Raw genomic sequence first — 26,817 nt, forward strand, 5'->3', positions numbered from 1 at the left:
CCATCCCAGGGACAGCTTATAAAGGCAAATACCATAAAAAAATTATATATGGCTCAGGAAGTGCTGCTGGATGGTTGGTTCAGGTCAAAGCTTATTATGGGTAACTATACAAAAAAGTTCTACTAACTTCTATCATGATTGGTTTCCAAGGGCACAAAGCATAACAGAATATGTAATCAGTTTGGGCATTAGAAAGTTTCCTAGTAACAGCAGAAACATATGAGAAAGTTTCCTTATAATGGTAGGCTAGCCAAGTAGGCTACCTAGGCCTTAACATTTTATCTAGGCCTTAATATTTTACCTAGGTCCCAATACCTCCTTAGCTGCAAAAACATGTTGCAAACTCTATTCCTGCCACCTTAAACTAGCTCCAGTGCTAAGTTCCTGTCAAGTAAGTGGAGGTTATATCAGATTCGCTGCCATAGGAACATCCACTCCAAGTCCATGTGTCTGTTTGGGATGCTGGTGGGGAATGGAAAGCAGGGAGTTGGGCACACTAGTACTGACCTATACTCCCAACACTTGGAACTTGTATCTTGAGCTGGCAAGATGGCTCAGTGGGTGAGGGCACTCTCCACAAGCCTGCTGCCTGGAGTTCAACCCCAGGACCCATCTGAGGGAAGGAGAGGACTAACTCTAGCAGGTTGTACCCTGAGCCCCACACTTACGCTGTGGCATGTTCTCACACACTGCATTGTAGTGGGATCCCTGTAGAATCACAGGATCTAGGGTGAATATCAGAGTGAATAGCTGCTTTCTAGACGGACTTCGACCTTGAAGAAATCCTGTGAGACTCTTCAGGATTCAGTCCAGGGGCTGAATGTCCCTGCTCCCAGCTCCCAGCCAGGCCTGGGACTAAGAATGACGACACTTCATAAAAATGTAATGGGTCGGGCCTGGTGGCCACGCCTTTAATCCCAGCACTCGGGAGGCAGAGGCAGGCCGATTTCTGAGCTTGAGGCCAGCCTGGTCTACACAGTGAGTTCCAGGACAGCCCGGGCTACACAGAGAAACCCTGTCTCGAAAAGCCAAAAAAAAAAAAAAAAAAAAAAAAAACAAAACAAAACAAAGTAATAGAATCAGATAAAGTCAGGCAACATCCAAGGATGGTATGGCCTTAAAAGGAAATTGGTTAACTAACTTACATTTGGTTTTTACTGTTGTTCTCTCTAAGGATGCAATAAACAAAATGGTCAATTTCAGTGCTAGGAAGGCATAGGCAGAAAATCCGAGAGTTTGAACTCAGCTGGGAATGAGGAAATAGAGTGGGGTCGTGACTTAAGTAACAAACAAAAACAGACTGAAGAGTTAGTTCCAGGTCTCCATCCTCCAGGCTGGAGAACACAGTCACTTTAAGTAAGGTTTCTTGGGATGCTTTACTGTGTTTTCTTGTGAGAAAAACTTGCAGTGGTCACTAGAGGGCAGAGTAGGACAGTCAGAGAAGGAAAGAACCCCAGCTGCAAAGCCCCCTTTTAAGAAGGTGACCCACCAGGGGCACACACCTGGCTGAGGCAGGAATGCCACCTCAAGATCAAGGCCAGCCTGGCCTACACAGTAACTCTGTTTGTAATGAAAGAAAAAGAAAAAGTAAAAAGAAAAAAAAAAAAAAGAAAAGAAAAAAGAAAAACGGCCAGGTGGTTTTTAAAGGTACAAAATTAAAATACTGATAGGATTTCTCCTTGGAACCTAGTAGTTGTTAGAAGGCTGTGCAGTGGAGGGGAGGAGCTGCAGATGCCTGTCATCAGCTTGGGGAGGAGCCGGGAGCCTCCAGAGGCCGCTTGCACTGCACAGTGAAAACCCATAGATAAATAAGTAGTGTTGGGCCTTCTCTGGGGAGCTTTGGCTGGCCTCAAACTCGCTACAGAACTGAGGACAATGTCAAGCTACTGCTCCTCCTACCTCCACCTCCCCAGTGCTAGGATGGCAGGCAAACCTTGTCACAGCTGATTTATTTCATGTTACAAGTGGAGCCCAGTGCACGCTGAGCCCCAGTGCACTCTGGACAAGCCGTCTTAGGCAGGTTTCTCTTGCTGTGATAAGTACCATGACCAAACACAACTTAGGGTGGAAAGGGCTCATTTTATCTTCAGCTTGTAGTACTGTGCTGAACGAAGCCAGGGCAGGAACTTAAAGCCTGAGGCAGAGGCCATGGAGGAGCGCTGCACGGAGGAGGCTTGCAACCCATGGCTCCCACAGTTGGCTTTTGACTGTTTTCTTTCGGAGACAGTATCTATCTCCCGCCTGTCTGGGAACTGGCTATTTAGACCAGGCTGGCCTCTAACTCACAGAGATCAACTGCTTCTCCAGTTTGGGGATTAAGGCATGAGACACCATGTTCAGTCCTTCAGTAGTCTTTGAAAAGCAAAACAAATCAAGGGATCACTGTGTAGACCAGGCTGGCCTTGAACTCACAGTGATGATCCACATTCCTCTGCCTCCACAGTGTAGGAATCAGGGGCATCTGCCATGCCTGACCTTAAAACACGTTTTAAAAACATTTTTAAGCCAGGCAGTGGTGGCGCATGCCTTTTAAGCCCAGCACTTGGGAGACAGAGGCAGGCGGATTTCTGAGTTCGAGGTCAGCCTGGTCTACAGAGTGAGTTCCAGGACAGCCAGGGCTACACAGAGAAACCCTGTTTCGAAAAAAAATATATTAAATTTATTTTGTGGGGCTGGAGAGATGGCTCAGCAGTTAAGAGCACTGACCGCTCTTCCAGAGGCCCTGAGTTCAATTCCCAGCAACCACATGGTGGCTCACAGCCATCTGTAATAGGATCTGATGCCCTCTTCTGGTGTGTACTCATATACATAAAATGAAGAAATAAATCTTTAAAAAAATGATTTACTTTGTGTGATTGGTTAGTGGAGATCAGAAAATAACTTTCAGGTATTGGTTCTCATCTTCCACCATTTGGGCTCAAGGGATCTAACTCACACATTAAGCTTGGCTACGGGTGTGGCTGTGGCCCCTGCACAGTCCCCAAGCATCATGTCATTACTGAAGTTTTTCCCTTCCCTGTGGCTCAAACTCCCCTTCAGCTTGCCCCTCAGGAGGTAGATCTGAGGCTTGAGTTTTTTCTCTATGCTGGCTCCCTTTCACTCCTCTAGAGGCTGGGTGTGAATGTGTGATGGGGTGGAGAGGCAAGGTTGTTAGCTTGGTACCTGAGAAGGGGAGGCAGGACTAGCTAGCCTCAGCTACATGAGTCTGAGAACGGTCCAGGCCATACAGGAGACTCTATCTCAAAACCAATGTAATTCTGCAGCATTTACCAGGGATTTGATGGATCTCTCAGATCCTTTGGCATTCCACCCACTTCTAGGTATTTGCCTTTAAAAGAAGCACAGTGCTGTTTTGCTCAGCCCTTTGGCATATACTAGATGAATCCCTTGAAACAGATAATGCAGCTGGGAATAGTGCCTCACGCCTGCAACCTCAGCACTGGAAGAGTCAAGGACAGGAGGAGCAGTGCCAGTCTGAAATCAGCCTAGGATACATAAATGAGCTCCAGGCTAGCCTGAGCTACAAAATGAGACTTGTCTCAAAACAACTAGCATAAACTGTCTCAGGCCAGTCTCACACCAATGACCCCAGCACTCCGGAAACCAAGGCAGCCAGATGACAGCAAGTTCAAGGCCACCCTGTGCAACAAGTGAGACCGAGAGAACGCCTGGCCTGGACAGTGGAGGTAGGCATTGCTCAAGGTTGCTCAGGGTACGTAGAACAAGTTGATGTGTTTATAAAAAGAGGGGGATATGTTCTATCGAGGTGCAGTGAGGTATGGGGGAAGAGGGTGTCTCAGTGGGCCCATGTCAAGGCATCCCTTCCCCCTGAGGGACCAGCCACACAACAGTATAGTATAGAGTTTATTCAGGGCATGGGGAGGGGAGTTAAGAGGGTAGTAGAGGCAGAGAGAGGGAGAGACAGAGAGAGAGGAATAGAGGTTGGCCATGACCACGTGGAGAGAGGGGGGAAGGGAATGGGAAAGGGAGGGGGGAAGGGCAAGGGAACAGAGCAGGAGCAGGAAGGGAAGAGCAAGAGGTCATGAGAGCAAGAGAGGGAGGAGGGGGCAAGCAGCCTCCTTTATAGTGGGTCAGGCCTACCTGGCTGTTGCCAGGTAACTGGGCTGTTGCCAGGTAACTGTGGGATGGAGTTTAGACAGAATGCTAACATTCCACTGTTTTGGTTTAACTAAAAAAGAAAAAATTAGAAAGAGGGGAGGGATGGCAAAGCGGAAATAGGGTCGTTGTGATATCTGGCTGCTTCATGCTGACATCGGGGTGACGTCTCTCGGGAACCTAGAGGGATGGGGCTGTTTCCTTGTCCAGGGTCTGTGGAGCCATCTGAGGATGGGTCAGAAGGAGCAGGTCCAGGAGAAGCGTCTGTGTCTGAGACAGGAGATGGAGCATCTGGAGGGAGGCTGCTTCTCTGGAGCTGTCCTGGATGTAGTGAGCGCCTGGACTTGACAAGATGCTCAAACACAATATAGTTATTGTATAGAGAGATTAAGTACATTTGGGAGAAAGAAATTTTCTTAAGATGTACATTTGAAACCCAGAGGAGTCCCACCCTCTGGAGTAGGTAGTAAGTGGGAGCTTTGGGCAGAGGTACTTATCTGGGTGGAGTCTATTTGGTCCACAAGAGGCAGATCTGAGTGTCTGGGTTTCCTGTGGCTATAGATTTACAAAAGAGATAACAACACAAGTTAACAACATGAATGGCCTTTAAGATGAGCCTTTTGTGTAGCAAAAGGAACAAGAATTTATAATTAAAAAGTTGGATCATATACGTAGTGGAATGTTTCATTAGAGTTAAAAACTCAAATAATGTTAGGACAATGGAATAACAAGAAGAGGAAATATGAAGCAATTTAATTGATGGAAACTGAGTTTAGGTACCCCTAAGCAGGACTTCTACGGCACGTCCCCGAGCCCGAGAGGGGGGTGGGAGAATGTAAGCAGCAGAATGGCCACGATGCATCCTCAGGACTAGATAGCCATTGCGGACATGCCTTTAGTATCAGCCGTGAGCCTGCGTGGGACCGGCCTGTCAGGTCGGTGTGGACGAACAGGGCTTCCAAAGCTCTGCCCTCCCTGCTGAGTTATTGGCAGAAACGGACTCTAGAAAGTCATTGCCTGGAGTTGTACACCCAAGTGTGAGCCCGGCAGGCTGCAATGGCTCCTTCCTCATCTGTGGCCACACAGATGACCTGGGCAGGAGGGGAAGAAGTTCAAGGCCAGCCTGAGCTATATATAGGAGACTATCTCAAAGTTGTTTGTTTTTTAGAGATAGGACCTCTGAGTAGCCCTGGCTGTCCCAGAACTGGATCTTTAAACAAAAACTGACTTCAAACTCAGATCTCCACCTGCTCAAAAAAAGTTTAAAATGTGTTTTTCATCAGTGTGTATGACTGCTGTACCCACACCCACAGCGGTCAGAAGAGGGTGCCAGACTCTGGGGACCCCACCATTATGTGGGGTGCTGGGAACTAAGCCCAGGTGTTTTGTTTCTTTTCCTTCAAGACAGAGTTTCTCTGTGTCCTGGAACTCACTCTGTAGACCAGGCTGGCCTCGAACTCAGAAATCCGCCTGCCTCTGCCTCCCGAGTGCTGGGATTAAGGCATGCGCCACCACGCCCGGCTGCCCAGGTTCTTTATAAGTGCAGCTATTACTCTTAACTGCTGAGCTAACTCTTCGGCCTCCTCTTCTATGCTCAGTCAACTCAATTAGTGGAAATACAAGTTTCTTCATCAATAAGTCACACAGCCAGACCCTGGAGACGCACACCTTTAATCCCAGCACTCAGGCAGAGGCAGGTGAATACACAAGTTTGTGGCCAGCCTGGAACTCACTATGTAACTCACCTTAGTCATGGTGTCTTCACAGTAATAGGAACGACATCAGGCAACTCAATACAAACAGCAAACCCCCAAGTCTGGAGCAGCAGGATGGCTCAGTGGTTGAGTGTTGATGTGCAAGCCAGGCAAATGAATTCCCAGAGCCCACACACAGGTGGAAGAGTACACACCTCAAAGTTGTCTTGACTTCCACATGTGACCCGTGGCACCCAGTCACCTCCAACATCATACTATAAAATTCTGACATAGGAAACTTTACAGAGCTGGGGGTTTGATCAGCTGGCAGTGTGGCACTGGGCCCATCCCCAGCATACCTGAGAGGCCAGTGTGTGGAGAGGTGGAAGTCTGACACACGTCCAGTACAAGATGCCAGCATGGAGGCCGACCTGCAACCTCACTCCTAAGACAGCCTACAGCCCTGCTGAAAGGCAGCAGTCGCTCCACAGAGGCAAACAAGCTCCCCTTTACACAGAAGCACACCTTCCAAATGATCTGTGTGGTGGTACAGTTATAAATATAGGGAAGAGAACAAAGTTCTGAGCTAGCCTGGGCAAGATAGAGGCGCCTTAAAAAAATTACTGCTAGATTTAGTCCAGTACAGTAGCCCTTAGAAGGCAGGAGGATTGCCACAACTTGTAGTCCAGCGTGAACTACACAGTGAACATAAGGGTCAAACATGGTTACACAATATATCAAAAAGGTACGTGCTGAGCCATAACCCAGGATCCAGGAGTCTCTTCTAGGTCTTAAGCCAACTGGAGTTCTGCACACAGGGCAGAGACAGGAGTTCTGAAGGTGGCTTAGTAGTCATGGTCTCTTCTTGCTCCATGATCCAGGTCTTATGTCATCACGAGTAATTGCAGGATGGCTGCTTTATTACCAGACACACAATAAAAGGTCAATTCCAAAACAAAAAGGGCAGAGTGTCCGTGGAGATTAGCCAAGACCATCCTAAGAGGCTTTCTGGGAAAACCTACTAGAAAGTTCCATTTGCCTTTCACTGGACAGAACTGAATTACAGAAAAGTATCCCACTGAGGTGGACGTAGTGGCTGGTCCACGGACACCTTAAAGCACGAGCCCCTCCCCCCTCCGCTGGGGGGAACGCTGCGCTGCCAGAGAACTCAATCACTAGCTGGGTGCTTGACAGAAGCGCTTTATTTTGAAGAAATATTACAACATATAAAACTACATCAAGTCTCACTTGCCACCTGCACAGTGGCAGATCTGATAGAATACAGGATAAGAAAAAAAAAAACAAACAAAACAAAACAAAAAAACCCTTAAAATTCAGAATGCACAAAGTACTACACAGCTTGGTCACAAAACAAACCTCATACAAACAGCTTAGTGTCAGCCATGGCCACAGACACTGAGCACAAGACTTCAAATGATGGGGCTCAAAGGGTTAAAAACATCAGTGCACGCGGGGCTCTGGATGAGAGCACTAGTCCTTGGTAGCAGCCTCCTCTTTTGCTTTAACTGCAGCTGAGGAGAAAGGAAAAGCCACTTGAGAACACGGCAGCAGGCGCTCACGGCTGGTCTTGAGCACATGCACACCGCTGGAAACATTCAGGCCTGAGACATAGTTCCCCGACGTTTCTGCACGTAGGTGCTGGGGCAGCCCTTGAGGTCGGTGCCCGCTGACTTGGACTGACCAGTCAACAGAAGCTCGCACCTGTGCCATCTGCCCTGGCCCTACTCCTCTGACCTTGTGTGGACTTGGCACACACAGGCCCCAGGGACAAGAGCTGCCCACGAGGAATGGGGCACGTACCTGATGCGCTCTCCCGAGCACTGGACAGCAGGCAGAGCTTAATCTCCAGGCCAATGGCTTTGGCCAGGGGTGGTGGCACAGCATTACCCACCTGCGGAAAGAAGGAGGTAACACCAGGTTGACACCAGGCTCACCAGTCGCCTGGGCTTTGTGGTACAGCCCTTGTTGTGATGTCCACACACCCTCAGGTCACTAACACGTAGTTTTTAGATCCACCTGCTTGCCTCCCCAGTGCTAGGACTAAAGGCATGCACTACCATACCTGGCTGACAGTGAACTTTTTAAAAGCTTTAGGAAAGTCTGGAAGCAAAATCTGGACCCACCCAGAGCCAATGTGAGTCCCATTAGGAGCCAAGGGTCTGGAACATGGGAATGGTCTGCATGGAGCCCAGGTCAGGTCGAGGTTTCTGGCACGGGCCTTTTTCTCAATAGCAATTCCCAACCAGGAATAGCCAGTGTAGAAAGGGCACATTTGGGCCACTGTGTTGTTGTTGCTGACCCATACTCTGTTACACAACCTGACTCGAAAGCGGTAGCCCCCACCCCCAATGTGAGAGCTGAGGCCACTTGGTGAGAAGCTCTGGTGATGAACTGACCTGCCGGTGTCTGTCCAGGATGTTGCCGAAGAACCGGTAGCTATCTGGAAAGCCCTGGGAGCGGGCACATTCCCGAACACTCACGACCCGGTGCTGCTCCGGGTGGAGCACCCGACCCTGCTTGCCCATGGGCTCAGGGTTGGTGACAGTGGTGCTGAAGAAGCCATCCCACTCCAGACGCCCATAGAGGCCAGCCCAGTGGTTGTGCCGGTTCCCAGTGTGCGGCAGGCACCAGGGGATGAGGGTGCTGAATTGTCTGGACTCAGGGTCGCAGGCCTTGCCTGTTGCAATGGAACACTGAGCTATGGACAAGGCTGGTGCCAGAGACTGAGGCATCTCATCTCTCATCTCTGCATAGGGGCTTCCAAAGGGAGCTCTTACGGGTGTTTGATTTGGGCCCCCCATGCTGCTGTAACCTCACACCATGCAGCCATTTAATTAGTAGCACTGAGGTGTGGCCAGGCCTCTGGTTTATCAAGTAGATGTGTTGAATGGGGGCTGCTACAAAACCCCAGGAAGCCACCCCACTGAAGAGCCAGCCCACACAAAGGGCTGCCATAAGGGAGACTCATGTTTTTTCGGGAAGACCAAGTGGAAGGGGGTGACTAAAGCTTGGGGTCCCACCTTCTGCACAGGAACAGACTCCACGTAGGGCACCGGTGCTGCTGTAGCCATTTTTCACATCATGGAAGGTGTACTGTAGCTTATGGGCTATGACGCCATCTCCCAGCCGCACCTGTATGTTGGGCAGGTCACGCCAATCTGATCCTGGGAAGAGTGGGATGTGCCGCATGCGGGCAGCCACCAGTGGGCTCATGTCCTAGAACACAGAGAATCCCAGCTGAAACCCGGTTCTGGAAGCACAGAAGGGTACCTAGAGGCTCAGATCCTATCAGGAAGAGACAACCACACAACCCTAGCTGAGAGATGGTCACGTAAGAACATGTGACCGAGGACATGTATGGAGGGACAGCTGAGATAAATGCACAGGACAAGGAGGGGAGCACACACAACGTGAGGTCTGATGTATGAGAAGCCCATACAGAAACGCTATTAAGAGAGGGTGTGTTGTGGGGACATTGGATGTCATCCAGGGAGTATTCAAAGATGACAGCATGCGGGTAGATGGGAGATGTTGAGCCTTGAGGCCCGTGGAAGTGCCCGGCCCGGCGGCCGCCGCTACCTTGCAGATATGGTCCCTGAGGATGGGCTGGTAGTGTGATCCTCGCAGCTGCCTCTGGAACCAGGACTGCGGCTCTCCATTGTAGGGGATCTCAGAATTCGAGGCTCCGTTCTGGATCTCAGGGAGGTCAGACATGGTGTCTCGCACGGTGATGGTTCGGAAGGGCCCCGAGCTCAGCCTGCAGCAGAGGTGCTCTATTAGAGGTCAGGCAGGTGGCCTCTGCTGGAACTTAGGACGTGAGGGAGGGGCAGCTGTGGTATGGGCTCTACTCAAGCCTGCTGCCTGCACACAAGGCAGAACCTAAGGTGGAATGGTGCAGACCTTCCAGCCAGCGTCTGGCGCAGATCTCCTCAGTGAGCCAGGCAACATGACCTACTGCCGCTGCCCAGAACACACAGAGCTTGGCAGCATCCCAGCCACTATGCCACACATGGGGGCAGAGCACAGCTCCTACCTCGTGATGTTGCTAACAAACTTCTTGTCATCCACCACAACGCTCAGCTGGCAGGCACGGGGAGCAAACACATGCAGAGGCTCTGGGAACAGAGGCAGCTTCTCTCCTGGGGCTGCAGCCAGGATGATGGCCCTCCTTCGTGTCTGGGCCACACCATACTGTCCAGCCTGCGCCAGAGGAAGAGAGATGGCTTTAGGTAGAGTGTCTGCCCAGCTGGCCTCTTCTCGGGAGAGCTGAACTGGAAAGCGGCAACACAGATCTGCAACTCACCAAATGACACAACAGCTTGCCCCAGTTAGCCATGGTCACACCATTTGTAAAACTCCCATTTTGGTTAAATGGAGACAGCCCCCAAGCCTACAGTAACTACTAAAATCACTGGTCTGCGTAGGCTCCTGCCATTGCCAATTCTGTCAAGCTCAGTTAAGGCCGACTCCCAGGAATGCTAACCCATCACTGTGTCTTTAGTAACTCCTGCATCTGTAAGTGGATGACAAGACCTCTGGGTGACCAACAGGAGCGCTCCTATCCTGGGTTTGCTCTGGATAAACCCCGTTCTGCTGGGCCATTTCTCTCCCTGTGTTTTATTGACCTTACATCTACTCGGCTGCTGGCAATCCCAGCAATTCCCTCCCCGACAGTCATGGAAGACCATAGCTGCTGACCAGGCTTGGCCACAAGCACAGGGCAAGGGGCGGGGACACAGCACTCGTCCCACGTGGGCTCCTACAACTTTCAAGTCACTTCGGCACACATTTGAGCAGCGAATTTTGCTGTCTGACTATAGAACCAAGGTCTCCTGTAGGCAGACTGGTCACAAACTTGCTGTGTAGGCAAATCAGGTACTGAGCCTGCCTACAACCCCCGTTTTATAAACTTGCTGTGTAGGCAAATCAGGTACTGAACCTGCCTACAACCCCCATTTTATTTGTTGGGACGATTAGCGTGCGCAACCACGTCTGTGTGGTGGTAAGAATGGAGCCCAGGCTTCCTGAAGGTTAAACAAGTGCTCTACCAACTTGGTCCCAGCTACAGGGACAGGACCAAGGCAATGTGCTGCTAGTGAATGTATCACACTGAGCTATGGCCAACTGAATCCTGAGATGCTGGCCTTCAATCCATGGTTCCTACTCCAGCCTTCCAGGACTTGAAAAGACAGGCTTGTGCCACCGCACCTCGTCACCCCATGCTTTTTACTGTCTTTTTCTTTCTTTTTTTTTAAAGATTTATTTATTTATTATATGTAAGTACACTGTAGCTGTCTTCAGACACTCCAGAAGAGGGAGTCAGATCTTGTTACGGATGGTTGTGAGCCACTATGTGGTTGCTGGGATTTGAACTCCGGACCTTTGGAAGAGCAGTCCGGTGCTCTTACCCACTGAGCCATCTCACCAGCCCACTGTCTTTTTCAAGACAGACTTTCTCCGTGTAGCTCTGGCTGTCCTAGAACTCTCTGTAGACCAGACAGCCTCAAACTCAGACTTGCCTACCTGCCTCCCTAGTGCTGGGATTAAAGGTTCCTGGCTAGCCCTATGCTTTTTCTGTCTGAGCCGAGTCTCAGTGGTGGTCATGCAGACCTCTGTTGCTCACAACAGGCCAGGGGCTGTCCTATGAGAGGCCATTTCAGTCCCTCTGCCCGCATGGTGCCCACCTGGAGCACACCGAAGGTGCACTGGTAGCCCATGCGGACCAGGCAGCGCAGTGTGAGCTTCAGCACCATGGAGCGTCTGTAGGACACGAAGTTCCTGACGTTCTCCAGGAGGAAGAACCGAGGCCGGTAGTAGTCACAGTAGCTGTAGGGGCAGGAGGGACACAGTCATTGCAAACCCCTCCATGCCCAGGGAACCGGCAACAGGGCATGGGCAGCTCCCATGGGGGCGGCGTTGGGGTTGCTCCCACAAACCTGAATCTAGACTGGGAGTCAGCCCCCCCACAGCAGATGGCAGAGGGCTGTGGTCCATGCTTACCTGAGGAAGGAGACCACTAGGGAGTTTTTGAACTTGGAGTAAGTACGGGAGTTGAAGCGGTTCATGCCACTGAAGCCCTGGCAGGGTGGCCCACCACACAGCATCTCCACATCGCCCTTCTGTGGCAGCCTTTGGCCCAGGGAGTTGGTCACCTCCCCGGCCATGACCAGCTTAAGAAGCACGTTGCAGTCCTCTGTGAACACTGTGGTGCCGGGGTTGTTCAACCGAAATGCCTGGGCTGCCGGGTCCCACATCTCGATGGCCCACAGCGTTTCCGAGATGCCTGGCAGACATAAAGCCAGACGAGTGCCATTTTATATCTATTTTAACTAATTCTATTTGCTCAAACATGCATCACACCACTTGACAGCCACCTTGGCCAGCCGGACATGCCCGAAAGCCACCTTAAAGCCAGGCCAGAGTGAGCAGCAGCTCCTGCTTACCTGCTTGGTGGAATCCTTCCGATAACCCTCCACAGCCGGAAAACACATCCAGGGTCCGGAGCTTGGGCAGTTTGATGGCTGCCTCAGGCTCTTTGGGCTCTGACACCTGATGCTTCCCCTTCCCTTTCCCTGGAGGAGGAACAGTTAATGAGAAGAGCCATCAGAGTGCTCTCGTCAGGCCTACTCAGAAGATTTTTCTCTTTGCCATGCTATGTGACCTAGAGCCGCCTCTTGGGAGACCCTCCTGACTCAGCCTCCCAAGCACTGGCATCTATGACCCCAGAATTTGGCAGGTGGAGGCAGAAGTTTCTGGGCTTCAGTGCTGCCTAGATGGCACGCACTTTCTCTCACAGAACCATACGCAGGAGGACTGACAGATGGGACAAGGACACACCTTTCCCCTTCCCTTTCCCTTTGTTCCCAGGGCTGCGGGCGTGGTTTGGTGGGTCTTCAAAGTTTTTGGTCTTTGAATTGTAGGCCTGCAGAGAGAAGCCACATTAATAGAGAAATGCATGGATCCCCTCACACTGTTTAAGAACTGACCGACAGTCTCTTAATCCGAGTTCAGCCACAGCCAACTAGCCACCAATGGAATTTGATCTCACCAATGGAAACAGACAAAACCTACAGTCAGCTGGTAGAGGTACTGAGGCACAAGTATGAATTTGAGGCCAGTCCACGCTACAGAGAAGCTGCCTACATACAACCAACATGGGACTAAAGTGTACTCCTCCAAGAAGGGGGACACTCTTAATACATATCAAAACCCTAGGCATGGCTATTAGACGACTACAAAAACAGTTAATGCTGTTAAGACAATAAAATGTTGCATTCTCCATTACTACTCTTAAAAAGCGAGTGTTGACTTTGCAGAGCAACTGAAATCAGACCTGTGCGCACGGACGTGCAGTGTGCACAGGTGTGCAGTGAGCACGGATGTTCAGCTCAGCCCCAACACCTTACATGTTAACAATTGGCCTGCTAGCCACTACCTCTCTCCGTGACAATGCCCAACACTACCTCCACAGCCCGCTCGCAGGGCATCACAGCCAGTTTATGCCGTGTGGGAACCCAGCCCAGGGCTTCATGTGTGCTAGGCAGGAACTCTACAGATCAAGCCATACCCCAGCTGCACTCTTTCCTTTAAAAGCCAAAATCCCACACCTAAGACTCAATTGGATGTGGGGGGAGCACAAGTATTAATTCCAGCACTTGGAGGCGGCAGGAGAATTTGTCAGTTCAAGGTCAGCCTAATCTGCATATAGAACTCTAGGGCTCTACAGTGAGACCCCATCTCAAAAGGCCAAACAGACAGGTCTGGGGAGATGGGGTACCAGCTGCTCTTTCTAAGGACCCAGGATCAATTCCTAGCACCCACAGGGTAGCTCAATTGTCTTTAACTCCAGTTTCAAGGATCTGATGCCATCACACGGACATATATCATGTGGGCAAAATACCAATTAATTCTCATGAAAATAAAAATTTTTTAAAAATTCACTAAAAAAAAAAAAAACAAACAAAATAATCAAATCTACACACGAATTAGCTGCCTCCTTAGCTTCTCTTATATCTCCTGTCGAAAGACACACCCAGGATTAACCTAGTGTCTGCCGAACAAAGGCCCTGTCTCACTGAGCCCTGCCCCAGCCCGAGCCACTTTCTTAGGCACCCTGCTCCTGCACATTTGCCCCTGAAGCTTGGCTCCACCTCGAGGAAGTAGAAGCGGTCGGGGCCCCCTTGTGAATAATCCTGGATGCTCTCAAGTAGGTCTTCTCCGTACTCCACGGTACAGCGGCCCTGCACGTCGCTGAAGTTCACCACAGCTTCCTCGTCGCTCCAGTAAAGCATGTTGATGTCAGTGTGATAGGATCCGTTGTAGGACTTGTGGGTATTCTCAGGCCTGTGAGGAGGATACCAGGGGAATACTACTTTACCACACATTTATAATCCCAGGCCGAGCACCCTCCTCTGAAATGCCTGGAACCAGCAACTGAGTGCCGACTCTGAGAACAGGAATCTTGTTAGTCTTGTACACCTCACACCACAGCTTCAAGGCCTTTTATTTGTTGAGACAGTGTCTTGCTCTGCTGCCCAGGCCGACCTCCAACTCAGTGATCCTCCTGCCACAGCACTTCAACTACCAGGAACACGGACATCAGCTACCATCCCTGTCACCCAGGTCACTTCAGGCAGCATTTAAAAAATATTTATTCATTTTTATTTAGTGTGAATGGGTAATTTCCGTCCGTATGTGTATGGTTACAGGTGTGTACAATGCCCACGGAGGGCAGAGAATGGCAGCAGGTCCTGTGGAATTTGGAGTTACAGATGACTGTGGCCACCACCTCTCTGGGTGCTAGAAAACAAACATCAAATCTTAAGCACTGAGCCATCTCTCTGGTCTCTATGTAGCATTAAGTATACCTGTGGCAGCCTGTAAGAAGAGATCAGTTGTAGAATTTTCAGTATTTTGAGGATGCTCAACCAAACTGCACCATAGAAAAGACCACATCCCAGTCCAGTCAGCTTGGTGGCCACCAACCCTTACTTGGCCCCAATACCACAGCGGGAATAGGATTCCTGGGCACCATCCGAGGCTGGTGGTGCTCTCTGCCTTCATCCCACCCATCAATGCTGGGCGCCCTGCTCTTTTGTTTACCACGCTGATTATTACAAAGGCTCTAGGAAAATCAGGTGTAGTAGCAGTGCCTGCTATCCAACCCTTGGGATGCTGAGACAAGGATCTCACGCTCCAGCTGTGTTGGCTGGTCCACCTGGTACAGTTCTCTTTCACAGAAGCCCCTCACCACTTCCAGCTGCGGGATTTTTACAAGGTAAAGACAGTGAGGGCTGAGGCAGGAGGATCAATATGGTATTAAGGCAGGAGTGGACCACAGAGTATGTTTTAGGGGAGCCTGAACTCCAGAATGGAACCCCAGGTCTGTTTTGTCTCTCTGTAGCTCTGGCTATCCTTGAACTCACTATGTAGACCAAGCTAGCCTCAAACCCTAGGGATCGAACTGCCTTTGTCAACCAGTTAACACCCACTCACAATCAAAGAAGCAGAAAGCACCCACAAATGCACAAAGGTGTAAGATGTGTGTGTGCGTGCGTGCGCGTGCGCACGTGTAGGGGAGTGTTGAGTTAAGCCAAGGACTGGAAAACAAACTCCAGAACCAGCAAGGAAGGTGCAGAGCAGGCTCAGGGAGGGCGATGCAAGAGCAGAGAAAGGGACTGTGGTTTGGGGAGGAAGACCCAGTCAAATCAGGACACAGTCATTGACACCAGCTCTTGGTCCTCGTCAGACATAGGTTCCCCACTGGTCTACAACTAGGAATGCCTGAAAAGCTCCAGCTCTGCAAACACACTCGTGACCTCAGGATAACCAGCACAGCCTCCTGGAAGGCCTCTGGGCAGGCAGAGCCCACGCCCACCTGTAGAACTTGTAGAGCCTCAGCTTGATGTCTGCCTCGTTGACCTTGCCTTTCTTCTTGCCACAGTGGATCTCTTTTATCCGACCGATGCGATAGGGCTCTGGAGCATCCAGGTTGCTCCCCTTGATGTAGTCCGAATACTTGCGGTAGTGCTCAGGGTACAGGGTCTCGTTCACAGGATCCTTCTTTGGGCGTTTCACGGGGCTAGCCACTTTGATGCTGCAGAGAGGAATAGTGAAGGGTACAACTGAGCTTGGAGCTAGAGCCTAGATGACTGGTTGGAGTGAGCCAATTCCTCGTCACATCCAAGTACCGTCAAGGAAAGATAACGCAAATAAAATCTCATGCCACCCAATTCCCAGAGCTCAGGTGGGTGTGGATGCTTTCCGCTTGGACACGACTTTCACTTCCTGGACTATGGAGAACAGATGTAAGGCTGTAAATGTGATGGTGAAGGATGGACCCTGAGAAAGCCTGAATTTGGTCTAACTAACAAAATTTGGTCTAACAAACAAAATTTGGTCTAACAAAGCTGGCTGCCCACTCTGGCTAGCAGTTGCCTTGACTTTCTTATCTGGGCTCTACAGTCTGCTCTAGTCCCAGAGGCCCCTCTGAGAACTGTGTGTGACCTCCATGCTGTGCCTCTACCTGGCACGGGACTTTACAGAGGGCAACCTGTAGAGGGTACCAAAGACAAGCAGTACTAGACTGGTAAAACACCTAACACCAGTAGCACAGAGGCACCCACCCAATGCCTCAGTTCCATGGGTCAAAACGACTAAGCTGAATTTGGGGGTTAAGGTCCCACTGGGCATGAGGGAAATGGGTCCACAAGTCTAGATCCTGAGGTATGGTTTGGTAAACACAAACGGCAACTCCAACTTTTGCTAGTGCTGAGGACAAAGTGGATGGAGAGTGAAGGTGATGATGTCTCAACATCCAACACGTGGAGTCTGAGGTATCCTGCTCACAGTAAAAGATCTCATTTGCCAGACCAGTGGGTAGAGCACTGCATTTTCAACAGGCTTCGAGTCCTGGCAGACAAGACCCCATCAGCTTCAGGAAAAAGACTGCAGGGAGAAACCCAAGCCTGAGGCCTCCCAGCTGCTGAGAGGCAGAGCTGAGGTAGGAACAGACTGTCCAGCATTGTGGGTCTCACCCAGGCTCACGACACTCACAGCTCAGATGCAGAAAGAAGGCTCCCGAGGCAGTGTGCTGAAGGTCCCCAAGTCCCCAGGGCTGCACTATCAGCAAGCGATGAACATTTACAAGGCTAGGAATGTCCCTGGAGATACGCCCTCTGTTACCCTCAAGGGGGACAGTGGCAACAGAACCTCTTCTCTCCTTCACTTCCTAACCAGATGACACGAGCTCTGTCACCCTCAGGCTTAGAGTGGTAGTTGCCCAACCTTGTGCTGGAACTTCCAAAATGAGCCAGAATATGGCTTCCATATTGCAACTCAGCTCCATCAGGTACTTTGCTATAGTAATAAAGCTAACAGCTCTGAAACTGAAATGCAGTCAGGAGGTTATTGGCTTCTCACTAGAAACCAGAATGATGGTCTAACATTGGCTTAAAGGATCAGCTGGGATATCACAAAGCCAGCTGACTGGTGTGGGACATGGGGCACTCACTTGAAAGTAAAGGCCTCGGGAGGAAGGTACACACTGTCACCCAGTCGGTAGACAACACCATTCTTGGTGATGGAACTGCAGTAGACCCGGCCATCCACCTCCTCAATTTGTTCCAGGACCTTGGGCATTTCTTTTTGTCTCAGCTCAGCCAGCCGGATACAAGATAGGCAGAACCTGCAGAAGCCAAGGCAAGAGCAGAAAAGCTCGAGGCTCTGAAGTGGCAGGATGGTGGCAGGAGCAGTCACTGAAACCTAAGAACATCTGCAGGTATCTGGAGAATTGTCCCCCTTCTTTATGTCTACACTTTGAAGACAGCTCTTGGGGACCACAGCTCAAAGACAGAAATCAATACTAGAAACAAGGCCGAGGCTGTGAACAGCAGCAGTGTGTTCTGCCAGCATGTCCAAGGCCCAGGGCTACAACCCAGCACCACAAATGAGGATTTTTAAACAGAAGGCCACACCTTGCTCAAGGTAACCTCCAAGTGGTCCATACATTTTAAACATTCCCTTATGTTAGGCCTCTTTGGTCAGCAAAGAACACAACTGGGAAGTAAAACTTTGACGGCAGAGCAGGGTGGGCACGGGGAGGCCTGCGATTGGCTCCCACACTCACTTGTGCTTGTTGTCCTCGGTCGGCTGGGTCTTGGGTGGGGATTCAAACCTTGCATACTCCTGGTTGTACCAGAGCTGGAAGAAGTAAGTCTTGCCGTCCTCAGCCCCAGGCAGTGTGGTCTCAGGGTCTGTGCCTCCCTATGGAGACAGACTTGTGTCGGCCTCGGCTCTAACAGTGGGACAGAGCATAGGGACGAGAGGCACTCACCTCCATGGCCCAGTTTTCAGAAGGGGCTTTGTAGATGACCTTGACCTTGCTGTGGATGTAGGAAAGCTGCATGTTTTCGCACTCGCCCACCAGGAACAGCTCCAGGGGGTCGGAGGTGGCTCCCAGGACTGTGTCTGTCCCAGCGCAGAACCAGTGCGCGTGGAACATCATCTGCCCATTCTTGTCTTCCCACAGAGCTGTGACCCTGCAGTCATAAGACAGGACGGGGAACAGAGGTCTCATGTAACCAGCAGAACCTGGGGTCTGTTCTGACAAAGTTGGACTTTAGGTGTTCAAGAGAAAAGGCAGGCGTGCATACCTGGCTAGATAGAGTGGTTTGGAGGAATCATCTGGAATGACCGAGACGCAGTCGCCCACCTCTAGCATCTCCTCATCGATGCTCACCTTCTGATAGTAAGTTCTATTCTCTTCAATCTGAAAGCAAGCGATGGAGCCCAGGTGATAGTCACATCCAAGGCTCTCACTAGATTTAAGCTGGGTGGCGGCTCTCCCTGACTTCCTATGAAAATTACTTGGGACTAAGGGTGTGTGGGTCAGCAGTGCAAAGTGTACTTAAGAGATGCTAGGCTCTGGGCTCCATCCCTAGCAACCCTAAATAAACAAACAGACAAACCAGCCAACCACGACTTTTGATTTACTAAGTCATGGAGGATGGGATGGCTCAGTGGATAAACAAAGAAGCTCGCTTCCAAGGCAGACGACCAAAGGTTGATCTCTGGGACCAACATGGGAGATGGAGATTGGCAACTTACACGACCTGTCCTGACACACGGTGCTGCGGCATCCACGAGTAAATGTAATCAAATTAAGGAAAAAAAGCCAGGTGTCATGGCACACATCTTTAATTCCAGCACTCTGGAGGCAGAGGCAGGCCTACCTAGTCTGCATTGAGTTCCAGGCCAGCCAGAGCTACACAGTAAAAAACTTTGACTCAAAGAAAAGGCACGAGCCGCTGGGATTGGTAGTGCGCATGCCTGTAATCCTCACATTGGAAAGGCTAAAAAGAAAGCAACCCCATGAAGAGCAGCACTCACTGCTCTTACAGGGAACCTGGATTCGGTTACCGGCACCCACAGTGGCTGAGAGCCAACCTTAACTGCAGGTCTAGACGATTCACTATCTTCTTCTAACCCCAGCCATCTACATGTGATAAATCAATCTAAAAGACTAATGAAAATAGAAGTTCTAACTTATACAGTAAGATCCTATCTCCAAACCAAGCCAAACCCACAAGGCTTCTGACCTCTCCCCATTCTTGGAACATGCTCTCTTGGAATATGCTGTGTAAACCAGAGTAACCCAGAACTCAAGCTATGCCTGCCAAGCCTGCCTCTGCCTCCCAAGTGCTGAGATTAAAGGCCATGTGCCACCACCATCAGGCTTGGTTTTTATAGCAACAAAACACAGTCTGACAGGGCAGCATGCGGCTTAGCGCCTGAGAGGTGGCCATGGAGCACCACAAAGGGCACAAGCAGATGGGCTACCTGTGCTGCAGCCTTGGCTCAGGGTCCACCAGTGAGGAGTGAGGCACAGCTCAGGTGCAGAGCTCTAGTCCAGCAGCCTGGGGCCTTGCATTCCACTCCCAGTATCAGGAACGAGGGAGGGAAAGAGGACAGCAGCTGGACGACAGTCCTCCTCTCTCGGTCCTGGCTGCATGGCTGGGCTCAGAGGCGCAGCAGCATGAAGAGGAAGGGGCCTCACCTTCATAGGCTGCCCAAGCCAGGAGATGCGGTCCTTGTTCTGCTTCTTCTTCTTCCCCTGATGCAGCTTTTTGGGTGATGGCATCTCTGACACATCATCATCAGCCTCTTCATCGTCGTCTGCCTCCTTCACCGCCAAGTTAGGACACCTGCAGAACACACACTACAGTCAACCCAGGCAAAGCGCATGTCAGCTCCACACCCCGTCCCTGCAGCATTCCCTGGCACCCTGGCTGCTCTGTTATCCGAGCAGAATACAGCACAGCCTACCTCCTCTTGAGGCAAGCCTGCTTACTCCGTCCAGTGCCACCAAACTTCACCATATCTTTGCACGCCTTGCACTTCCCACACTCAGGCTGCTGACAGACCTGAAAAATAGCAAAAGAGTCGATCAATCAGCAATTCTTAACTAGAAACTTTCATTTTGTTTGGCCTTTTTGTTTTTGTTTTGGAGACAGTGTCTCTCTACAAAACTCTGGCTGTCATGGAACTATGTAGACCAGGCTGGCCTTGAACTCAGATACTCCTGCCTCTGCAGCTGAATGCTGGGATTAGAGGTGTGTGCCACCACACCCAGGCCCAGGAATTTTTAATTATAACTTTCAAAAATATGCATGTTGGGCCAGTGGGTAAAGGCACTTGGTGCCAAGCCTTATAACCCAAGTTCAATACCCAAGGCCCACAGAAAGGCAGAAAACCAACTCTACAGAGTTTCTTCTGACCTTCATATGCACACCGTGGCCCATGCAGACAGCTCTCTAATGAAAACTGTCAAAGTGTGAAAACATACTGGCCTTGTGCTGAACAGAGTTTTTTGACCCTTCCCCTGAGCAATAGCATGGCAGCCACACATGGCCTTAACCTGTTTTAGGTACCAGGCCATCCGGCTGCTCACAGAGGACATGTGCAGAAGAGGCGTGTGCATCTGAGAATTCGGAGGTGAAGAGGGTGCTGACGGCACCTTAGAAGCTCAAAAGCAGCTCTGTTGAGTGTCAGAGCTACCAGAGTCCCCACCAGTCAGTGGGGACAGCCCCTAACAAAAACGAACCATGAGAATAAGGTAACCAAACAGGACCATCAAGTACCCGACTCCACCTAAAAAACCCACCACCGCCGCAACCACACTCCCACACCACCGCAACCACACTCCCACACCACCGCCAAGAAAGGGGCACCTTTAAAACAAACACCAGATACAAGGACAGTGAGAAAAGTCAAGGCACAGCGAGGACAGGGCATCCTCATGAGGGCTGCCAAGAGAGAAGAGGACACGCTACTGTGGTTGTGTGGAAACCAGCCAGGCTCTACCCAGGGAAAGTCAAAACACTAAATTGCAAAAGGTGACTTTCTCTGAAGAAAATAAACCCCCAGCTGCCCCCTGGATGCTAAGAACAGCACACGCAGGAGTCTTGTCACCCATTCAAAGCCACAGGATACCCAAGTCCCTGTACAACCTGGGCCAAGGCGAGCCCTGTAAGCTGCTGTCAGGCAGGACACACTGACGTTACAGGTCTGGCCACGGCAGTGCATACCTGGATGCCCAGTGCACACGAGGAGTTTCAGTCAGCCCTGGACACAGAAGCGCCTCAGAACACACGTGCGCGTGTAGGCTACGGTTTAGGATAAATTCAGCCCAGGCTGACCTCAAACTCACGATAAACTGAGCATGACCCTGCAGTCCCGATCCTCCTGCCTCCACTTCTCAGCCTGGGCCAGGATCACAGGCCGGCGCCTCCATGTGTAGCTTTACCACATTATTTGAAGTTTGTATTTGCTTGTTTAGTGTAATGTAGGTTGATTCCAAGGCTATCTATATGAAAAGGATTTATAATTCACAAGAGCCAGGCACGGTGGCACAGGTCTGTAAGGCCAGCTCTTGGAGGTCAAAGCAAGAGGCTTCTGCAGCCACAAGTCTAACCTGAGAGCAATGCGCTCTTTCAGTTCTAGATGGAATCCCAGGAAATGCGCCCGGGGTGAGGGTGGAGGGGACAGCTTTGGCTCCTGGGGTCAGCGTCTGCTCTCTCAACACCCACAGGAAATAGAGGCAGAGCTAGCATCTCTCAGGAAACCCAGGATCTGTAGCCTAGCATCAGCGAGACCAAAGGTCTTGGACACTCCGACTTCAACCCCAGATGGACAGAGAGGATCAGGAGGTTACCCCAAAGCATGGACTGCTCTCCTTCACGTCTAAGGAAGGGGTGCCAAGGATGGCCGGCTCACCTCACAGACACCACAGCGGCGGCGCTTCATGGCATTCTCCTTGTCCTCCTTATCATACTTCTCAATCTGCTCTGAGAAGAAAGTGTCAAAGATCTGATAGACCAGCTTGGTGGTGGTGGCTTTCGTGGGCGCTTTGTCCTTCTCCTTGGTAGCACCCATGACGCGCCTTGTTGCTCGCCTGAGGGAGATGGCCACCGTTTCAGAGAACCAAACACAGGAGATTGCCTCCTCTGGTCTCAAGCCTCCAATCCGATTCTTGCTACATCCTTACCTCTGTCCCAGGGAGACACCAGCCAAATGGATCAGGGCTCTCATACAGGGAGACAAGAAGATGGGTGTCTCATCATCGTCCTTGGCTTCGTCGTAACTCTCTACCTGGCTCACTACAAACTGGGCGTGGCGTAAGAGGGAGTCCTCTGTGAACCGGTTCACATTAATGGTAGAAGGAGGAACAGTGGTCTTTAGGGGAAGAAAAGAAGATCAGATGTTTTGAATATTTTACATCCTTGTAATACTGGGGGAGGGAGAGCCTAGTACTTCACACATGCTAGGCAAGCAGTGTACCTCAGCCCCTCACTGGGGAGTTCTAGGCAGGGGTTCTACAGCTGTGTCATGCCCTAAGGCCTGCTTCATTCATCTATATCAAAGCTCTTCTAGTGGTAGCAGAAGACTGTGCCCATTCTTGTATGTGGATCCAAACCCAAAGGCAAGGCAAAGCTCGCACCTCAATCTTATTGATCAGGTCTTCATATACAGCATCAGGATTGTTTTGCAGGAACTCAACAACGATCTTGCTGATGTAAATTTTCTCCTGCATCAGCCCAAATATTGGCGCATACTCTTCGCTGGGCTCCATCAAAATGTATTCAGCAAATGCTAGGAAGAAAGCATGACTTGTTTTTTCAAGAATGTGGAGGAATGATCAGTCCAGTTAGGCTGACCAGCATTTCCATCTCCAACACCTGTCATTTATGCAGACAGCTGCTTGGTTTGAGTAAGGGCTCTTGTCACGTTGCCTAGGCTGGCCCTGAATTCAAGCCTCCTGAATAGCTAGGACAACAGGTATCTGCTTTGTCCAGCAGGTAAGACATTTTAAAAAGCTGTTTCAAGGCCAATGAGACAGCTCACCAGTAAGGGCATTAATTTGTAAGCTTGACGACCTGAGTTTGAGCCTAGGGACTGACATGGTAGAGGAAGAGAATCAACTACAAGTTGTCCTATATGACCCCACACGCATGGTACAGTACACAACATTCACAGGGAAGTGTAGAGAAAGAAACTTAAGGCCATCTCAAAGCTGATGGCCTCCAGGCTGAATACGGGGCAAGTATAAATCCTCCCAGCATCCAGAACAGTCTAAAATTTATCCTACAACCTAAAAAAAAAAAAAAAAAAAAAGCAAACAAAAAGCCCACAACCAAACCCCAACAGCCCAACTTCTCCATTAGCTAGAACCACTTGGGCCAGAAGAAAAGGGAACTTAGCTAAGTTTTGGACCCATTCAAATTGTAAGCATTTGACTGTCGTAGTGTGCTTCCAGGCCAGTTATGATTCATTAGCCACCAGATTCCCCAGGCCGGAGGACACCTCTGCCCAGAGCCCAGCAAGCCCGGGCGGGCAGGCGGGTGGTTCCAGGATGCTGTGCCTGCAGACACTCACCAGTGGAGAAGCCAATGAGCACCTTCTCGCCACCATCAAAGCCACTGAGCCACCACTGATTGATTGGCCCGAGGTTTTTGCCGTTAATACCACCTGTAGAAAAGATGTCTTTCTATAAGAAACAAGACTAAAAACATGGCGACTCACAACTCATATCCCCGCCGGAGACCCAGCCAGCAGGCTGCCTTTCCAAGGTCACTTTGCTCAGTTAATGGCAGAACTTCAAGCTCTTCCTTGAAGCAGCGCCTCCCAAGGGAGGGATCGCGCCTCCTCAATGTGCTTGCTTCTTGAAACAACCCTTGTTCGAACACTTCACATACCTTCCATAGATGGATTCTCGTCATGAATTGCTTTGGCACACCCAGAAAAGTAGAGCTCTACGTTCTTCTCAATGAGACCGGTGTCGACAGGACACAGGTGCCCGCGACTGCAGTACACACTGAATAGGCAACAAACATCACTTTACCACCAAACCCAACACTGAGAGCCAAGACCGCCCTTCACCCACCCCGACTCTCGCTCCCTCCCCTGCACTACAAGCACACACACCAAGGTCAGAGGGTTCCTACATAGGTATCAGGAACCGAACCCGAATTTACTCTCCAGACTAAAAGGAACATTGTAGTACCAGGCCTGATCCTGGCCAAGGTTTGTTTCTACTAGTCACTCAGCCAACAGGGAGTCCCTTATGGTGCCCAGCTTCTAGCACAAGGGCTGTGTGCCCTCAGACCTTCCCCCACCAGGAATGTGGCTATATAACTCACTGATGGAAGCTTGGCCTCAGCCCCGAGGGTGCCACAGAGACACCACTGATGACTGCTATCACAGGGCAGGCTTCAATGGGCCCCTCAGAGGTCTCCTGCTTATTACGGCCTAGCCCTCTAGATTACTGGCGGACAGTATCCTTTATGGGAATCAGCGTTCCAGCAGCAGGGAAGAGGTAACAGTGACAGCCACAGCCACACTCAGGGATCTCGACACAAATGGCCCTAGGCATCTCAGCCCACGGTGGGTTCAACCCAGGAATGATGCCTGCTGCAGTGCCAATGGTGCTTCCTGAGGGGACCTTCCACCATACAGCCCAGGACTCGTGTGTCCCAGCCTGGTCACAACCTAGGCCTGCTTCTCCACCAGCCGCTACAGCCTCTGCATTTACTGCAGCCCAGTCAGATCAGGCCTAGCCCAAGCCTTCAGGCAAACCAAGCAAGGGCCTCGGCCAACTCTCTGTGCCCCACTGGCCTTCACAAGGCCTTTCTTCATGTCAAGCCTGCATTCCGACTGCAACTTTGCTTCTGCGATTTCTCTGCCAGGCAGGCTCTCTCACTACCTGGAGCTGTTAGGCTGAGGATTACTAACCCAATCTCCACAATCCCACATTGAGCATTAAAGTCTACAGCACACGGGAATTGCCATTCCGAGCCTTCCAAACAAAGTCAAGGCAAACCGCTAGTGCACTAAAGAGATACTGTCTGAGCTATAGATGGCGGGCATGCCTGGAACTCCAGCACTTGAAAAAAGGTAGGAGGACAACCAAAAACTCAGAGCTAGCCTGGCCCGGATTGCTGGGTCCACAGCAGGTGGTGAACCCGAGCCCTTGGGAGTCTCATCTCTAGATGTGGATCCCAAGATACCTTGCGAGATACACACAGATCCTGCGAAACAATGCAAATCCAAAGTGCTTTTGGGTTGCAAGCACTACCAAATCATGTGAGAGCACTCGCTGGTGTTCTGTGACAGGAAGGCAAGGCTCTACGTGCTACGTCTGTGGACTTGGCTCCCTGCACAGCTCAGAGCGGGTCCTTGTGTGAGCACAGGAATGAGCTTCAGACTGGCACAGACTAAAGACTTAACTCAGAGCCACACCAACCTCAAAGCGTCAAACAAACCTGGGGGTGCGGGCGGAAAGTGGGGGGCTGGGAGTAGCTCACTCGTCGAGAGTGCAGAAGGGCCTAGGCTCGAGCACAGTGAAACAGCATTGGAACAGTAACAAAGCTAGACGTTGTAGCCAGGCTCAGTGGTGCACACCTTTAGTGCCAGTACTCAGGAGGCAGAGGCTGGCAGATCCAAGTTGAGTCTAGCCTGATCAATTTCAAGAGTTCTAGCCACGGCTATATAGTGAGTCCTGGTTTCAAAAAGGAAAAAAAAAAAAAAAAAGAAAAGAAAAAAAAAAGAAAAATGAAGCTCTGTGGTGGCATACTTGGGATGAAAGAGAGCTGACAGATAGTCCGGTGACATAGTTAAAGACTAAAGACCCTGGGCCTCAAAAGACAAAAGCAGGACTGGAGGTGGTAGCACACACCTTTAACCCCAGCACCCAGGAAGCAGAGGCAGGCAGATCTCAGGGAGTTCAAAGCCAGCCTGGTCTGCAGAGTGAGTTCTAAGACAGCCAGGACTACAGAGAAACCCTGTCTGGAAAATCAAAACAGAAAACAAAAACAAAAACAAAAACCGGGGCTGGAAATGAGGCTCAGCTGGTGAAGTGCCCGCCTAGCGTAAGTGAGGTCTGGCTCCCCAGAACTGCACAAAAGCGTCAGGAGGCCAAGGTCACCCACAACTGCCTATCAAGTTGGAGGGCAGGCTGGGCTGTTTAAGTGAAACCCTGTCTCATGTGGCTGATGTCTACCCAAACTTCATCGGCCTCTTGGCTCTTTACAGGGTGAGTTATCTCCAGAGCCCTGTGGTTAGGATGAAGGACTTTATACATGGATGCCCCGAATAAGGGCATCTACCAGTAGGACATCGTTACAGGCAGCCAAGCACGGCGATTACCTGAAGGAAGTGAACCTATGCATGGGAGAATCTTCATAGGTATCAAACAAAGTCGAGGTGGAGTCGTAGATGGACAGTATCTCACTGGTCAACATCTGGGGTTCATCCACCTGAAGGACAGGGGACAGTGAGACGTGGGCACCAGGTGGCAGGGGGGTAAAAGGGCGAGGGCAGAAAGGGACTCACAGCATCCTTGGGGTGCTGCTGGTACTTCAGGTTAGGGTCGTCTAGGTGCTGGCCACACTCGGGGCACTTTGGCGAGTTGACCTGTGGGAAGGAACAG

General features: G+C 50.7%; 1 protein-coding gene across 2 annotated transcripts in view; it reads right to left on the reverse strand.

The window, feature by feature from the left end:
• Positions 1–6,994: 6,994 nt before the first annotated feature.
• Dnmt1 (DNA methyltransferase 1) overlaps positions 6,995–26,817 on the reverse strand; it is a 46,313-nt gene continuing 26,490 nt past the window's right edge. For both annotated transcript variants that reach the window (XM_085844455.1, XM_085844456.1), the window contains exons 15-39: positions 26,721–26,801; positions 26,535–26,644; positions 24,086–24,204; positions 23,766–23,858; positions 22,831–22,982; positions 22,378–22,565; positions 22,107–22,284; positions 20,157–20,254; positions 19,888–20,035; positions 18,485–18,600; positions 18,166–18,370; positions 17,959–18,095; positions 17,344–17,517; positions 15,709–15,927; positions 13,982–14,174; positions 12,669–12,753; positions 12,275–12,403; positions 11,832–12,114; positions 11,516–11,657; positions 9,865–10,031; positions 9,411–9,588; positions 8,852–9,047; positions 8,228–8,508; positions 7,632–7,722; positions 6,995–7,342 (exon numbers count right to left, since the gene is read on the reverse strand). In XM_085844455.1, coding sequence (XP_085700581.1) covers positions 7,302–7,342; positions 7,632–7,722; positions 8,228–8,508; positions 8,852–9,047; positions 9,411–9,588; positions 9,865–10,031; positions 11,516–11,657; positions 11,832–12,114; positions 12,275–12,403; positions 12,669–12,753; positions 13,982–14,174; positions 15,709–15,927; positions 17,344–17,517; positions 17,959–18,095; positions 18,166–18,370; positions 18,485–18,600; positions 19,888–20,035; positions 20,157–20,254; positions 22,107–22,284; positions 22,378–22,565; positions 22,831–22,982; positions 23,766–23,858; positions 24,086–24,204; positions 26,535–26,644; positions 26,721–26,801 — 3,804 coding nt within the window. In that variant the 3' untranslated portion in view covers positions 6,995–7,301. The remainder of the gene's footprint in view (positions 7,343–7,631; positions 7,723–8,227; positions 8,509–8,851; positions 9,048–9,410; positions 9,589–9,864; positions 10,032–11,515; positions 11,658–11,831; positions 12,115–12,274; positions 12,404–12,668; positions 12,754–13,981; positions 14,175–15,708; positions 15,928–17,343; positions 17,518–17,958; positions 18,096–18,165; positions 18,371–18,484; positions 18,601–19,887; positions 20,036–20,156; positions 20,255–22,106; positions 22,285–22,377; positions 22,566–22,830; positions 22,983–23,765; positions 23,859–24,085; positions 24,205–26,534; positions 26,645–26,720; positions 26,802–26,817) is intronic.

Source organism: Mus caroli, unplaced genomic scaffold, assembly GCF_978045245.1.
Source record: "Mus caroli unplaced genomic scaffold, Mus_caroli_1 scaffold_11, whole genome shotgun sequence".
NCBI lineage: Eukaryota > Metazoa > Chordata > Mammalia > Rodentia > Muridae > Mus > Mus caroli.